The sequence below is a fragment of the Vitis riparia genome, chromosome 8 (assembly GCF_004353265.1).
Source record: "Vitis riparia cultivar Riparia Gloire de Montpellier isolate 1030 chromosome 8, EGFV_Vit.rip_1.0, whole genome shotgun sequence".
Classification (NCBI taxonomy): Eukaryota; Viridiplantae; Streptophyta; class Magnoliopsida; order Vitales; family Vitaceae; genus Vitis; species Vitis riparia.
This window is the reverse complement of record NC_048438.1, coordinates 12,546,511-12,561,342: the sequence shown is the minus strand read 5'-3', so window position 1 is coordinate 12,561,342 and position 14,832 is coordinate 12,546,511. Positions and strand designations below refer to the sequence as shown.

At 35.5% G+C, this 14,832-nt stretch overlaps 1 protein-coding gene across 1 annotated transcript in view; it reads left to right on the top strand.

The window, feature by feature from the left end:
- The first annotated feature begins 765 nt into the window (after positions 1-765).
- LOC117920356 (histidine--tRNA ligase, chloroplastic/mitochondrial-like) overlaps positions 766-14,832 on the top strand; it is a 47,742-nt gene continuing 33,675 nt past the window's right edge. The window contains exons 1-5 of the mRNA XM_034837825.1: positions 766-1,168; positions 1,445-1,540; positions 3,625-3,713; positions 3,886-4,015; positions 14,435-14,527. Of these exons, the coding sequence (XP_034693716.1) occupies positions 827-1,168; positions 1,445-1,540; positions 3,625-3,713; positions 3,886-4,015; positions 14,435-14,527 (750 nt within the window). The 5' untranslated portion in view covers positions 766-826. The remainder of the gene's footprint in view (positions 1,169-1,444; positions 1,541-3,624; positions 3,714-3,885; positions 4,016-14,434; positions 14,528-14,832) is intronic.

Below are 14,832 nucleotides of genomic sequence, written 5' to 3'. Positions count from 1 at the left end.
TTTTATTAAAGAGAGTTAATTATACCCTAGTATCCTATATCATTATATTGAAATAAGAATTTATTAAATCCAGTTTAATTTATTCATTTGGTTCATAATCTACTATTCATTGTATGAAGTATTTTAATTCCTTAATATAAGTTATTTTTAAACATATATTTCAAAAATTAAAAAATCAAAACTTTTTTTAAATAAGTTGTATTTAAAAATAATTTTTATTTTTTATTTGTGAAAAAAAAATTCTAAATTCAATTCATATAATATGAATTACATTTAATTCAAGTTTTATGGAAAATAAAATGTTTTTAATAAAACATGAATAGCAATATTATAATAAATTTATAAATTATATTTATTTTATAAATATTAAAAATGGATATTAATATCTTATAAAAGAAGAATTGATTTATTTTGTTAAAAATAAATGATGATAATTCAAAATTAATACTTACTAATACTATTTTATTTTTAATAAATTTAAAAATAAATATTTTTATTTTTTTAAGATATAAATGGGCTAAATTTTTTATTACATTCATACATTTAGTACTTAGTTATAGGCATAGTTATTTAATTTTTTTTTATTTAATTTATAATTAATTAAAAAAAATTTAATTTAAAATTATTCTTAAAAATTAAAAAATTCATTAAATAATTTAAATGTTAATTTTAAATTATTATAATAGTTTTTTAAATTACAATGATATAGATCAAATCGTGTCAATTGTTTCCATTTTTATTTTTATTTTAATTTGTTGTATTTGCCCTTTTCCTCGTATTCGATTTTTACGCACTGAATTCCTGGCGTAAACAGGTTGCAGCAGCCATGCCTGTGCACGCATCTCTCCTTATCCTCAAGCCCTCCCTAGCCACAACTTTCCTCCGTTCTTCTCTCTCCTCTGCACTCGTTCCTTTCCCACTTATACGCCTTCGCCCCTTTCCAAACCCTAGAAACCTCTCTTCCTTGTCGTCTGCAGCATCATCTCCAACGCACTCTCTTGTCTCAAGTTCCGGTGACAATGTCGGAGGCGGCAGGTCCGGGGCTATATCTCCTCCGCCGATTGAAGATTCGGTACAGAAGATTGATGTCAATCCTCCCAGAGGAACCCGAGATTTCCCGCCCGAGGATATGCGCCTCCGCAACTGGCTTTTTAACCATTTCAGAGAGGTTAGGGTCCCTATCTTACTTCATCGAATATATATATATATATATATTTTTTTTAAATTTGTTTTCTTTGTCTTGAATACCTGGGTAGGGAAAGAAAATGGACGCAATTTTGACATTCTTAGATCAACACAAACACAACATGATTCCACGAAATATTTATTGTTGATTTTTCTTACTTTCCTTTTTCTTGTTTCGGTTTTATCCTTTCTTTTACCTTGTTATTTTTTCTAGCAACGAAATGGCGGATTACAGACTAACCGGTTATTGGAATGTTAGGTTTCGCGGTCGTTTGGATTCGAAGAAGTTGATTTTCCGGTGCTTGAGTCGGAGGCTCTGTTTATTAGAAAAGCTGGCGAGGAGATTAGGGATCAGGTTAGCCGTTTGTTTCGTCTTGGAATCTTCTTTACAATTGTCAAAATGTAAATGTTGTCAGATGTTCATATAATTACTTTATGAACATAAGTAATATGTTATTCTGCTTGTAATCAAAGCAGGAGAATCAATGGTTCGACTGTAAAGAGCTTATTTTTTGGTGCAGCTGCACAATAGGTTAACAAAGCCTATTTGTCCAACATTTAGTAACCTTTTCTTGGAGTGAGCAAATTGGATGCCCATTAAGTATCCTTTTCCTGGTAGGCAAATTAGAAATATAGAAAAATAGGCACCAAATTAGAAATATATAATAAAATAGGCGCCTAACAAAGAGGGGGCATGATCATAATACACATGAAGTATACATATAATCGCCAAATTGCGGGAACAAAAGTACTATGAAGAAAGCCAAACCATGGTCTAAACCAGATATACTCAATGAATTCTAACAAAGAAAGGCTATCAATCCTGAAGGCTTCCCCATGCCTCTTAAACAAGGATTTTAGGAAAAGGTTTTTGAAACCTTAATTAGAACACTCCAAATCATCAAATATCCTACTTTATGCTATTTCCAAATACTCCAAAACAAGCATAACGAGGCCATTCCTCACACCATCTCTCCTTTCTTGGCTACAAATCTCCCATGGTACCCTAGAAGCATTTCCCTTGTTTGCTGAAGCACCTAAGGGAGTCCAAATAAGGACAAAAGGTGTCAGAAGATGCGCAGATTCCTTCCCTTGTTTTCATGGGCAACACCACTCAATTAGAGACCAAACCTTGCTAATGAGTGAGTAGTCGTCAGAACCTTCTCCCATGATGCTTTCCAAGTAGAGAAACCAACTGTCCATGAAGCTCGTGAACCCCTCAATCATTTGTTGGAATCTAATAGGAATTGCTTTGTAATATTTACTTAAGGGACCTAACTGAAAAAACTCCACTCAATTGTTCGTTTCTGATAAAAAAATAAAATAAAATTTTGTCCTCAAAATTCCCTCCTAAAACCATGGACTAAGTACATTGAAGGAACAACTTGATCATCTCCAACTCTTCACTGAGAAAAATCCTAAAGATATAAGTGCTTTGGTTACCTTGACTCATCCTCTCAGCCCATAAACCCACCACCTAAACATTCTAGTGTAAAGCATGTTGAGTGAAATGGGATAGTTCTTTTTTGTTGGAGAATCCTATTCGACACTCCTACTCAAAACTAACACCTAAGAACATAGTCTGTTCTAGAATAAAATGTTTCCCACCCTCTTCTAATAGATTTTATATCCCCATCCCATATACCCTTCCTTCCTTCCTTTCTTTGGAACACCAACTTTCTTTCACCTTCCCAAGCTTATCTATGATAGCTCTCCTCCACAAGCTAATACCCTTCAAAAATCTCTGCTTCCACTTTCCAAGTACAGCCTTATTAAGCATAAATATTTCTCAAGCCTAACTCTGTCTTCCCCATGAAGTGCTTTATTGTATTTCTCTGAAATTGAATATGAAGTTTATTATTTAATTCATATATGTGGATGATATCATTTTTGTTGATAATTGTATGATCAAAATACAAGAATAAGACAATTTCTCCACTTTGTTGGGCACAAAGGTAAGCGATGCATGGATTAGAAGAAACCGGAAGGTCAAGCAGCGTATCTGAGTTTGTCAAACCAAGTGTGATTGCTTGTTTGAATATTCATGCAGCATGATGGTTGGGTAAGAACATTACTAATGGAGAATAATTTTGGAGTTGAAGTGATCTTTCCTACAAGTAAAAGGTTCTCCTTGGCATTGATAATGTACACCTGAATATAACTATTTGTTTTTAGGTGCTTGATATTAGAGTTAGCTCTTAAGTATGCACTGTTTTGATACATCCTTCTATAGACTGCTCATTCATTTCCTAGAGCTATTACAAAGTTTTATAACAGCCACTATTGTTTTCATGCATGCATGTGCGCACAAGCACAGTAGGATTCCTTTTGGTATAGTCACTATAATGCTAATTAATGTGCTCATAAAAAGTACTGCTTAGCTCCTTTTTGTTACCTATTGGCAATGAGGAGCTATGGTGAAATTCTTTTTTGATGCAGCTATACTGTTTTGAGGATCGGGGAAATCGCCGTGTTGCATTAAGGCCTGAGCTCACTCCTTCTTTGGCAAGACTTGTGATACAGAAAGGGTACTAAGATACTAGTTCTTCTGTATTTCATTGCTTCTGCTTTCTGAATGATGTAGTGTCGACTAAAAAATTTGACTGTTCAAAGAATTTTGGTTCATTCATTTATCTATTTATAATTTTTGTATCCAGGTACAGATGCCAGAATTTGATCTCCATGTTTTTTTCTGTCCAGAAAATCTGTATCTCTTCCATTGAAATGGTTTGCTGTAGGACAGTGTTGGCGTTATGAGAGAATGACAAGGGGACGCCGTCGTGAGCACTACCAATGGAATATGGATATCATTGGTGTGCCAGAGGTTATGGTGTGTCTTCCTAACCTAAGTCTATGGAAAGATTCTCTCTCTTCCATCGCTCCAAACAATCATTACACTATTAAATTACTTACCAACCCTGTTTAATTATGATAATTAATTTGGTGACAAAATAAAATGAGAATTTACTATGTAAGCTCCTTCACAGATAAATAGCATAAAGATGTATTTAAGACATTATTAACATCAATTTGTCAATTTCCACACTATTTTCAATCCTCTTTATTTAATTGCCCTGTAAATGTCAGTTACTGTTGCATAATTTTTAATTTTTATGCTTATTTTTATAATTTTATATTTAAAATAAAATTAATAGCAGACTCTGTTGTGTGTGTGTATTGTGTGAACTACTGAGATGATTCTGCTATATGTTCCCTTTTCCTTTTGTTTGGTAGGGAGAAATATAATTTCTATTAAAAGCACCTAACAAAAGGGGGCACCACACAAGTACTTCACTTTTTTATTTTTTTAACCATGTTAATGTTCTTAATTTTCCCTGAATGTTCAACAGTGGAATCCTTAAAAGGGAAGTACTGATGTTTATGATATTTTTATATCACAATTATTGTTCCTATCAAAAAAAAAAAAAAAAAAAATCAAAATTATTGTTCAATGTCCAGATGTTTGATGGAACTCTCATGATCTGATTTTGAACTTTTTAAATAATTATAACTTGGTTGTCAATTTATGATTTCTTTGTCCTTTTTTTATATTGAAGTTTTCCCCAATATTTGCAACATTATTTAGATTCTTTCTCTTTGGTGCTTGTCACTGTATATTTTCTGTTTGTCTAAAAAAAATTTCTTTTTTGGGCAGCGTTCTCTTTATTTTTCTTGGAATCTTTTGACAAATTTTCATCTCTAGAGCTCCACTTGAGAGAGAGCTCCAAGTACACATCATTTATGATTTTTTCACAATTATATGTCTCTTAATCATCATTATTAGCTGTTCCTCTGATCTCATATATACTACATGTAGCATAACAAGAGTTCACTAATTTCAAAGGGGAGTTCCTAATTCTTTTGGAGTGTGTTTTGCTGCGGACATGAAACTTGGGAATGAGAATCATATTTCCAGAAATGAATTCCCAAAGTGAAATGAATATGAGGTTTTTATCCCAATATTTGTTTAACATCAGGAATTTGAGGTAACTTTCATTCTTGTTCCAGCATCTGGTTATCTTAGGAGCTGTCAGGGAGTGCAAATATATAGAACAACACATCAAATTATATTTATTAAAAAAAATTTATTTATAAATAATAAGAGAATAACTATAGGTTGTCTTGTTTCTTTTTTTCTTTCTTCATTTTTTTTTGGAATGAGAATAAAAATACTTGGATTAGGATTGGGAAGAGATCTGACCTAAGTTGAATGTATCTCATACCCATGGAAATTAAAGTTTTGTGCTCCTCAAACATGGTAACCGTATAGGTGAGAATAAAATGTTCCTCAATTGGTGAAATACCTACAAAACAAGCATGGTGTAGCAGAAGATTTGTTTCAAAACGAAACAAAAAAAAAAACACTCAAGAACAAACATAAAGATCACAATAGGATCTGAAAATTAGGGAATAATTCTGAAAAAATATATTGAACTCCTTTCTAACAATTACAATAAGCCTTTAAATAATGTTTGTAATGCAAAAACAAAGGAAATAACTGAAATAAGAAACTAATGATGAACTTAAAATAGAAACTAATGATGAACTTAAAATAAAAACTAATGTTGCAGGAAAATAATGATGAATTTAAAATAGAAACTAATGATGATCGTGTCTTGCATTAATCCTCTTCACTTGAAGAAAACTTGTCCTCTAGTTTTGTGGCTGCAAGGAAAATTAATCCAAGGGAAAATATTCAAAGATATCAACAACATTGAAAGTATTGGAAATGTTCATATTAGTTGGAAGATCAATCTTGCAAGCATAATCACCAATTTTCCAATAAACCACCTCTTGAACCTTGGTGGAAGCTTTAGCTTAACCATCAATGCTACAACAAAATCCATCTCCTTCACTTGCTTAAAGAAATCTGGGCCCGTTATGTTGGTGAATATCAACTTATCTTTCTTAGTAACCGAATTGTTTTCTGACGATTGAGATTGTGGCATCAAAACAATCTTATTGTCAAACCACCAAAAAACAAAAGTATTATCTTGACCCTTATAAGTGGCATTAACATCATAGTGCCATGGCCTCTCTAATAAAATATGACAAGCATCCATATCCACCATGTCACATATGATTTCATCTTTGTAATATTTTCTGATCGACAAAGGAACTTTGCCAACTTCTAACACTTGAACCTTTGGGCCCTTCTTAATCCATGCAATCTTGTATGGAGAAGGACGCTTCTCAGTCTTCAAATTTAGTGTTTTCACGAAAGCCTTGGAAACATCATTTTCGCTACTGCCACTGTCAATGATCACCCTACATACTTTATTATGAATAGCTCGAGTTCGGAATATTTTATGCTATTGAGAGTTGTTTGGCTTCTTTAGGGTAAGCAAAATTTGTTGGACAATGCACACCACTTCTTCTCCCACATCTCCTTCTGCAAACTCAGCACCCTCATACATATCTTTTTCAAGAACTTGTTTCTTTTCATTGTCACCTTCTACAAAGTTAACAAATCGTTTGTTTGGACAATTATTTGAAAGATGGCCTGGCTGATTGCATCGGAAACATTTTCCAAGGTTTGGACACGCGTAAGGGTCATTATTGACTTGTTGTTGCTGTTGGTTTTGACCTTGAGTATTAGATCAAACAAGGGTTGAAGTCCCACTTTGATTTTGCGTCGAATTTTGAGTTGAAGGGGCATCTTTATTGCTATTATTGTTGTTGCCTGAAGTTGTTAATCCCTTTAAAGCAGAAGAAGCTTCTTGGATTGATTGCCGAAAGTTACTTTGAGTGCACACCATGGACCTATTGATTTGATTTTCCACTTTTGTCGCCAAATTAATTTATCTGTCATGGTCCAAACCCCTTGAAGAGCCAATTGATCTTGAATAACCAACTTTAGGCCTCCGATATAATGAGCAATTAATTGATTATTCGTCTCAGACAAATTAACTCAAGCATTTAATCGATAAAAATTCCTTCGTGTATTCCTTCACAATGTAGTTGGCTTGTCGACAATTTTGACATTGTTGGTATAAAAATTGTTCATAATTTGGAGAAGGAAATCGCCTTTGTAACAATTGTTTCATCTTGGGCCAAGTATGAACATGTTGTTTTCCTTGCCGTTGACGATTATGTTGAAGTTGTTCCTACTATGTAGAAGCTCTGCTTTTCAACTTATATGCCATAAGCTTTACTTGATTTTCTTCTGAAATATTCAAATAGTCGAAAAAGTTTTCGACGGTATGGAACCAATCAAGAAAATCTTCAATGTGTAGTCGACCGTTGAAACTTGGTAAATCCATCTTTATCTTAAATTATTGGTTATTTTCACCCCGATTGTTAGCTCGATAATTGAAACGAAAATCATCTTCTTCTTCAAATCAATAATCCAACCTTCGTTGCTGCATATGTTGAATATTCCTCCGCTTTGGAAGTCGAAAATCATCACCATCTCATAAAGGTGGAAAAAACTCATCTTGTTCATAAAAAACCCCTCGTCGGAGGTTGTTGTCATCTCGCCGCTTAAGAGCTCCCCGATTCCGATGCTCATACACTCGTAATGGAAGGGGCTCATGAAAATCACGATTTGCACCTTCGCCATCAATTTCTGGCCCAATTTCTGGTCAATGTTGGTTGTCATATTCACTCTTTGGCCAATTGCCACGCTAGTTTGGTTGTCGCTTCATGGGTCCACGTTTCCTTTCAACAGTCAATGCAGTCACCATCTACGTGAGGTTGTGAAGAGTTTTGTTGATCCCGTCGAGTCTTTGCTCGACATTTTTGAACCATCATTTGTCTTTGATAGTTTGTTTCCCACTAGAACCATCATTAGCCATCAGATTGAGGTAAAAATCCTTGCTCTGATACCAATTTTGGTGCAGCGGAAGATTTGTTTCGAAATGAAACAAAAAAACACTCAAGAACAAATACAAAGATCACAATAAGATATGAAAATTAGGGAATAATTTTGAAAAAATTATACTAAACTCCTTTCTAACAATTACAATATGCCTTCAAATAATGTTTGTAACACAAAAATAAAGGAAATAATTGAAATAGAAACCTTAAAATAAGAAACTAATGATGAACCTAAAATAGAAACTAATGATGTGGGAAACTAATGATGAACTTAAAATAGAAACTAATGATGTAGGAAACTAATAATGAATTTAAAATAGAAACTAATGATGATTGTGTCTTGCATCAAAACATGCCATTAGTTTTCCATATTTTTAATTATTCATATTTAAAGGGGAGAAGGAAGAGGAAGGGTGGGGCTTGGTTTGTGTTAGGGGATATGGATTTGTGCTAGTTGGTTAAATAGATAGGTTGACTAGCTCAAAAGGAGGGGATGAAACATGCCAAATAAATGTTATATTTGCAAAAGGGGTGAAAAATTATTTGATTATTTACTCCTTTAGTGTTTCAAGGCAAGCATGTTGTGGCAATTGATCCTCTCTTTGTTTGGTGTGACATGGATGATGCTTTCCACAATTAGAGAGAATCTTATTAGCTAACTTGGTTCTTTTGTTGGGAGGAAGTGAAAGAAAGCTTAGAAGGTTACTCCTTTGTGTCTATTTTAAACTCTTTGGATGGAAAGAAACGAGGAGTTGTTAGAGAACACTGAATGTTCAAAGCAAGCATTTTGTGGCTTTTTTTAGAATGCATTAATTAGTATATAGAGAATCAATCTTTGTCCATGATAAGCTTTGTTGATTGGTTGATCTAAGGAGAGGGAGGTTGTTTTTGTTTTCTCTTTCCTTTTTTTTGCCTTTTGGTGCTTATTGTATACATCATGTGTACTTTTTGTGCAATTTCCAAGGTTTTTTTAATACATTCTCTTTTATTACTTATCAAAAGATAGGTTTAAAGGTTTTGTGGAGGGTAGAGGAATAAAACTTAGAGTAAAAAGGGGAAAAAAATTCCTTAAGGGAATATAGATTGTAACAGAGTTTTAATGATGTCCATGCACTAATGGAATTTATGGTATTAGAGATAGAGGTGGGGGCATATTCTTTATCTTCCCGGGTTAGAAATTGTGAAGATTTTTTTGTTTTTTTTGATAGGTAAAAAAGTGTATATATAAAAAGGAGGTGCCAAATGAGTGTCCAAAAGTATACAAGAAGTATATATTGATCGCCAAAAGGCATAACCAAGAAAAAGAAAAGGCTACAAAAAATACCATCCACCTTCATAGAGAATCCAACTAATCAGTGAAGCTAATTAAAGATACAAGACCATCATCTATAAACAACTTAGTCCATGATCATAAATTACAAAGAAACGAGTTTTTTAGCCTTTAGTTTGAAAGCTCCTAATTTTTAAAAGCAATTTTGTTATTTTCCTTCTAAACTTTCCAAAAGGTGTATTTGTTTTCTAGGCCTTACGTTTTTTTGCACACAAAAGAACCATACTAGCCTAGAAGGTCTCTTTAATTGAAGATGATAGCATCTAAGACACACCAAAAAGAGTAAACGACAATTGCCATAAAACCCTTGTCTGTACACAATGGACAAGGATGTGGTCTATGGATTTTTCTTTGTTATGACAAAAGAAACATTTGTTTGTTAAAGATCACCTCCTCCTTTGAACCTGATCCAAGGTTAAGACTTTTCCCTATGTTGCCTCCTAAGCAAAGAAGCCTACCATAGGTAGGACCCAGGAATTCCAAATAATGCTTATTGGAAAAGAGACTCTCGGTTCCAAAGTGGAATAGAGAGTTTTGACGGAAAACTTTTCATTCTTTGTCTTTGTCTAAAGCACCCTTTTTTCCTCATCCTTATACACCCTCTCCTCTTGAATTTTCAAAAGAAACTGTTCCACACTTTCCACCTCCCAATCGTTGAAAGGCTTAGAGAATTAAGGAGTCTAGCTACTCTATCCTTTATTTCGTTATCCTCTGAGAGCCCAATTCCATTAATTTTAATCTCAACCAAAAAGTTCCTCTTTCTGTGGGCATTGGCCATTTTATGAAAGAACTTAGTGTTTCATCACTCTTCTTCAACCACACTTCCCTTAGTTTATGGCTACAAGAAATTTCCTCTAAAAGGACCCATTTTTTAAAATCGTCTCTTGCTTCCTTTTTGGCTTCCACCTCCTCTAGAGTTAAGACACTAGACTTTTTAGAATTCCAAAAAAGCCACTTAGTTCAGGGCCATTGCATTTCTGATTTTAGCCTTGTTGAACACTTTTTTGTTCCAAACTTTCAAATTTGACTTTAAAGCTTTCAATTTTGGCAACCAAAATGAAGCTTGATGAATCATTAAAATTGAATCCCGCCCTCTTGGTTTTCAACAAATACTTGAAACCCTCTTCTAATAACATGTTTTTGAATTTGAATGAGGAGGTACCTCTCCTCAACTTTCCCCCATCTAGTAAAATGGGAAAATGATTAGACCCTAGTTTGGGTAAAATACATTGCTCAACCCCATTGAAGTGACATTCCTAACCCTCAGAAACCAAGAATCAAGTAAGCCTTAACTTGGATTGATTATTCATGTCATCACTCCAGGTGGAAGGGCCCCCTTACAAGGATAAGTCTATTAGCTCTAGATCTTTAATGACCTCTAAGAACCTCCCCATGGTTGAGGACAACCCATCTCTTCTTTGTTCCTCCTCAACGTAGGGTCATACACTTATATAAAAATTCAGAAGAAGTCATCCTTGCATTTTTAAACAAACATGAAATTGAGAATTAACCCACTTCCATTCCAACCACCTCAAGCACCCTATTATCCTAGAACACAAGGACCTTGCCTGTTGCACCCCTTGAGTTGATTGCTCCCTACTTTAAGCATCTTCCCGCTCTTAGACTTCGCACCAACGTGGTAGACATCTCTTGAATTTTAGTTTCTTGTAAATAAACCAAGTCCACTTTGACATTTAATCATTGACTTAATAACCTTCCATTTGTTTCTATCATTGACCCCTCTAACATTACAAGATAAAATTCTTTACTTCATTTGTAACTTGGAGCAATGACCCCACCTTCCGTGTTGAGCCCACTTTCACAACCCGTTGCAAAGTTGTTCACAGAACACCCTAACTTCTTAAGTTCCCTTTCTAACCCTTTTGCCTTTTTCTCATTTTCATTCTCTTAAGTAGTTTCAAAATCTCCCCCTTAAACCCCTCTATTGGCATGCCTAAGAAATTACTGAATTTTACCGGACAACTAGAGGACCAACAATTTAGAGGCCTCCCTACTCCCTTATGAGACCTGTCAACCATCTCATTTTCCTTAAATAACCTGCCCTTGCCTCAACATATTCACGCTCTAGACTTGTTGTACAACCCAAAGCCCTCCCATCGATCAAGATAATCCTTAAAGGATCAAGGATAACCTCCCCTTCCAAGTTGTCCATGCCACAACAATCATTGCAACCACCCTTGCCAACAAACCAAGGCCCAATCCAACTTAGAGAAAGGATAATCCCTAAGGAGACGAAAGACCAAGGAAAAGGGCCAAGGTACTTGGATGTCTCTACTAAGAGTGCTTTGTCTGTTATCTTTGAATGATAGTTTGTCGACAACCACATTGATGACATTGCATCATTCTTGACCCTACTAGAAAGCCCTTCAACAACCTTTCACTCCACAACAATTTGGGACTCCTCAAGAGCCTTAACCCCTTTGAAACGGCTAAGAGGGCCTTCACTTCCCTAAATCTTTGGCCCACATTAACAATTGAGCTAGGTTTGCTTCCAACCCTTACCAATATAGCTTGGTCCAAGCTAAACACCTTGTGGGCTTAGAAGCCAACGCCCCTCTCCATAGGGCCTCTAATCACCTTGGCCTCATTCCCATTAGAAGCTTGCAAGACTTAGGCCTCAATTGCTTCCTGTTGGTCCAAATCTATCCTGCACCCAACCCCACTCAAGTCTCCGTTAGAGGATGCCTCTTCCACCGAGTCTCTTCCACCTATGACTAGACTTCTCCCCAACACCTTGCTCTAACCCACTTGTAGTCCCTTTTTCAAAACTACTAGTTACAAAGTTTGCTCTTATTTTTCTCCCTCCATCAAAGAATGGCACGCACCCAAACTTCCTTAGAATGCACACCTTTTTGAAAACACCCTGTTTTTCCAAATGCAAACACTTCTCAATCCTCTCCTACCCTCGCAATCTTTAATTTAGCTACATCAGCAAAAGACCCATTTGTTGGCTCCAAAGGAACCTCTCGACTCTTCTCAAGCCTAAATGCATCTAAGTTAGTAGGATGCCTTGTCTTTGCTGGGGAAACTACACTTAGAAAGGGAAGCTTCTCAGCCAAAATAACCTAACCCCCTAGAAGCCCTTTATCCTCAAGGAAGATTAGTCAATATCTCTTTACTTCCAAATGAAGAGCAAAGCAGAGAATGAACCTCCCTGCCTCATTTGAATGCCACTCCAACTTGAACTTTCTTTTTCCATCATCTCAGCCTTTGTAGTACCTCTTACTATTGTCCTCCTAGCAACATGCTTCCACACCTTTCAAAAACCAATGCAAACTCAACTCCCAAAACCTAATTCAAGAGGAGAGACCTCTGCTTCTCTCTAAGATGAACCTCTTAGCTTCCCAACAACTACCCCATTCAAGAGTTTAAAGGACTTAGACTCCACGATAAACCAACATCTTCCTCTTCTTGGAGCCATTACACTTGTTACTTAATGGAGATTGTGAAGATGACATCACTTAGACCATTTTAGGGATCTATGGTCCACTAACGAAGATGGAAAGAAGGGATATAGAGGGATTGGGTAATTAGAGGGTGATGGGATGAGTGATAGTGCTTGGGACCATCCTAAGAGGGGGAGGGGGGTTGGCTTTCAATGTGGTTTGTTAGTGTTCCGAGAGACTTAGTAGTTGGATGCCTTTTGTTGTGAGAGCTTTCTCAAAGTTCATTAAGGAGCTTGAGTTGGTGAATCCTTTAATTAGATGTGGGTACACACAGAGGCAGGGGCAAAAGGCCTACCCTTTTCTTAGTTAGACCATTCTCTTTCTTTTCCAAGGATTGGGAGGATCACTTCTATTCTATTTCTCTGGTAATTTTGCCTAGACTAGTGTCAAACCATTCACCTATTATATTGGATTGGGGGTGAGGGTTGGTGAAGGGTGATGGTTAAGGAAGAACCTTGTTTAGATTGGAAACATGTGGTTGGAAGTTTAGAGCTTTGGTGACTCGGTGGCAAATGTTAAGGGATTTGTAACCACCATGCTATTGAGGTATGGATTATTAAGGGCTTGCTTCTCTCCGACTCCTTCCTCCCCACCCCTCCTCCCCTCTCCCCTTTCCTCTTGGTCTCTCTCTCTTTTACTCATGATGAAGGGATGGGTTTGAGTGAACAAATGTTGTTTTTAATATTGTTGAAAAATATCAATAATATTTTAGTTCATTGTGGCAAAGCCAATTACTGTGGGATATCTTTTCAATTTTGATGGGCCAATTACCATGGGATATCATCGTTGCAAGTTTTGGGCTTCAGTGGAGGAAATAGTTAAGGATCTTCTACAAGGTTTGCATATTCGTATATGGATACTTGGAGGAAAAAAAAGTGTGTTGAATGCCTTCCTTCTGTTTGTTTTGGTTATTTGCAGAGAGTGCAATTAGTAGGTTTCTAATGAGGAGGAGCTTTCTGATCAAAGATTAAAGGAAGTCTTCATTAAATCCCTTTTGAAGGGGTCTATTGTCCCATTGGAGATGGTGAGTGATTTTGATTTTATTGATAGTCTAAGTTGGGAAGCAGAATTTTGGTATAGATTATACTTGTTTGTTTTTTGTGCCTCTTGTATACTTCCAATGTACATGGTGTGTGCCTCCTTTTTTTTTAGTTAGGCCCCTTTTAATATATCCCTATTTGCCTAGCAGAAAGAAAAAGCCGCAAATGCAGCAATATTTTAAACAAAAGAAAGAAACTATTCCTGCGGGTCACATGTGAAGTCAGATTGTGCTTTTTCTGTGATTCACTTGATTAATCATACAACTAAATACTCATAAAACTAGGATGTGTTCCCTGGGGTGAGCATTTGTTTGAGAATGCCTGAAACATTAAAAATAAGACTTATTTTAGTGCAATTTTCTTCTTTTCCTTTTTCTTCTAAGAACATCCTGAGAGTTTCATTTTGATTCTGAAGCATCCTTTTGAACTCTCTCTTTTTCTCGCATCTTCCTCTTTTCTTTTGTTGCAGGATCAGAACTTTAATTAAAATTCTCTAGCTGGATAATGTGTCCTTTAAATGATTGTGCTATACTTATATTTCAACATGCACTCATTTTATATGTCAGCTTACATCTTTGCTCTTCATTCTCTAGGCTGAGGCGGAGCTTATTTCTTCTATTGTAACATTTTTTAAGCGAGTTGGTATCACAGCATCAGATGTTGGATTTAAGGTCTCTAGCCGAAAGGTATAATGCATTTTCCTTGTATGCTTTTAAACAGCCAGTGTGTGTTCCTTCTAACATTAGTTGCATATTATTATCTTTGCAAGGTATTTTGTGTAAGGCTTTGTATTATTGAAGCTTTCCAAGATATTTCGTAGTCAGATTTTATGTTGGAATGAGTTGCTCCTATTAAATACATTAAATTTAGCACTAAGGTTGGTTTCTCCAAAATGCATTCTCAGCTTCACTTTTTAATGAAATAAATTATTAATTGCATGACTAGTTTAGTAATTTTTTTTGCAAACTATTTCACTAGAAAGGACCTGATC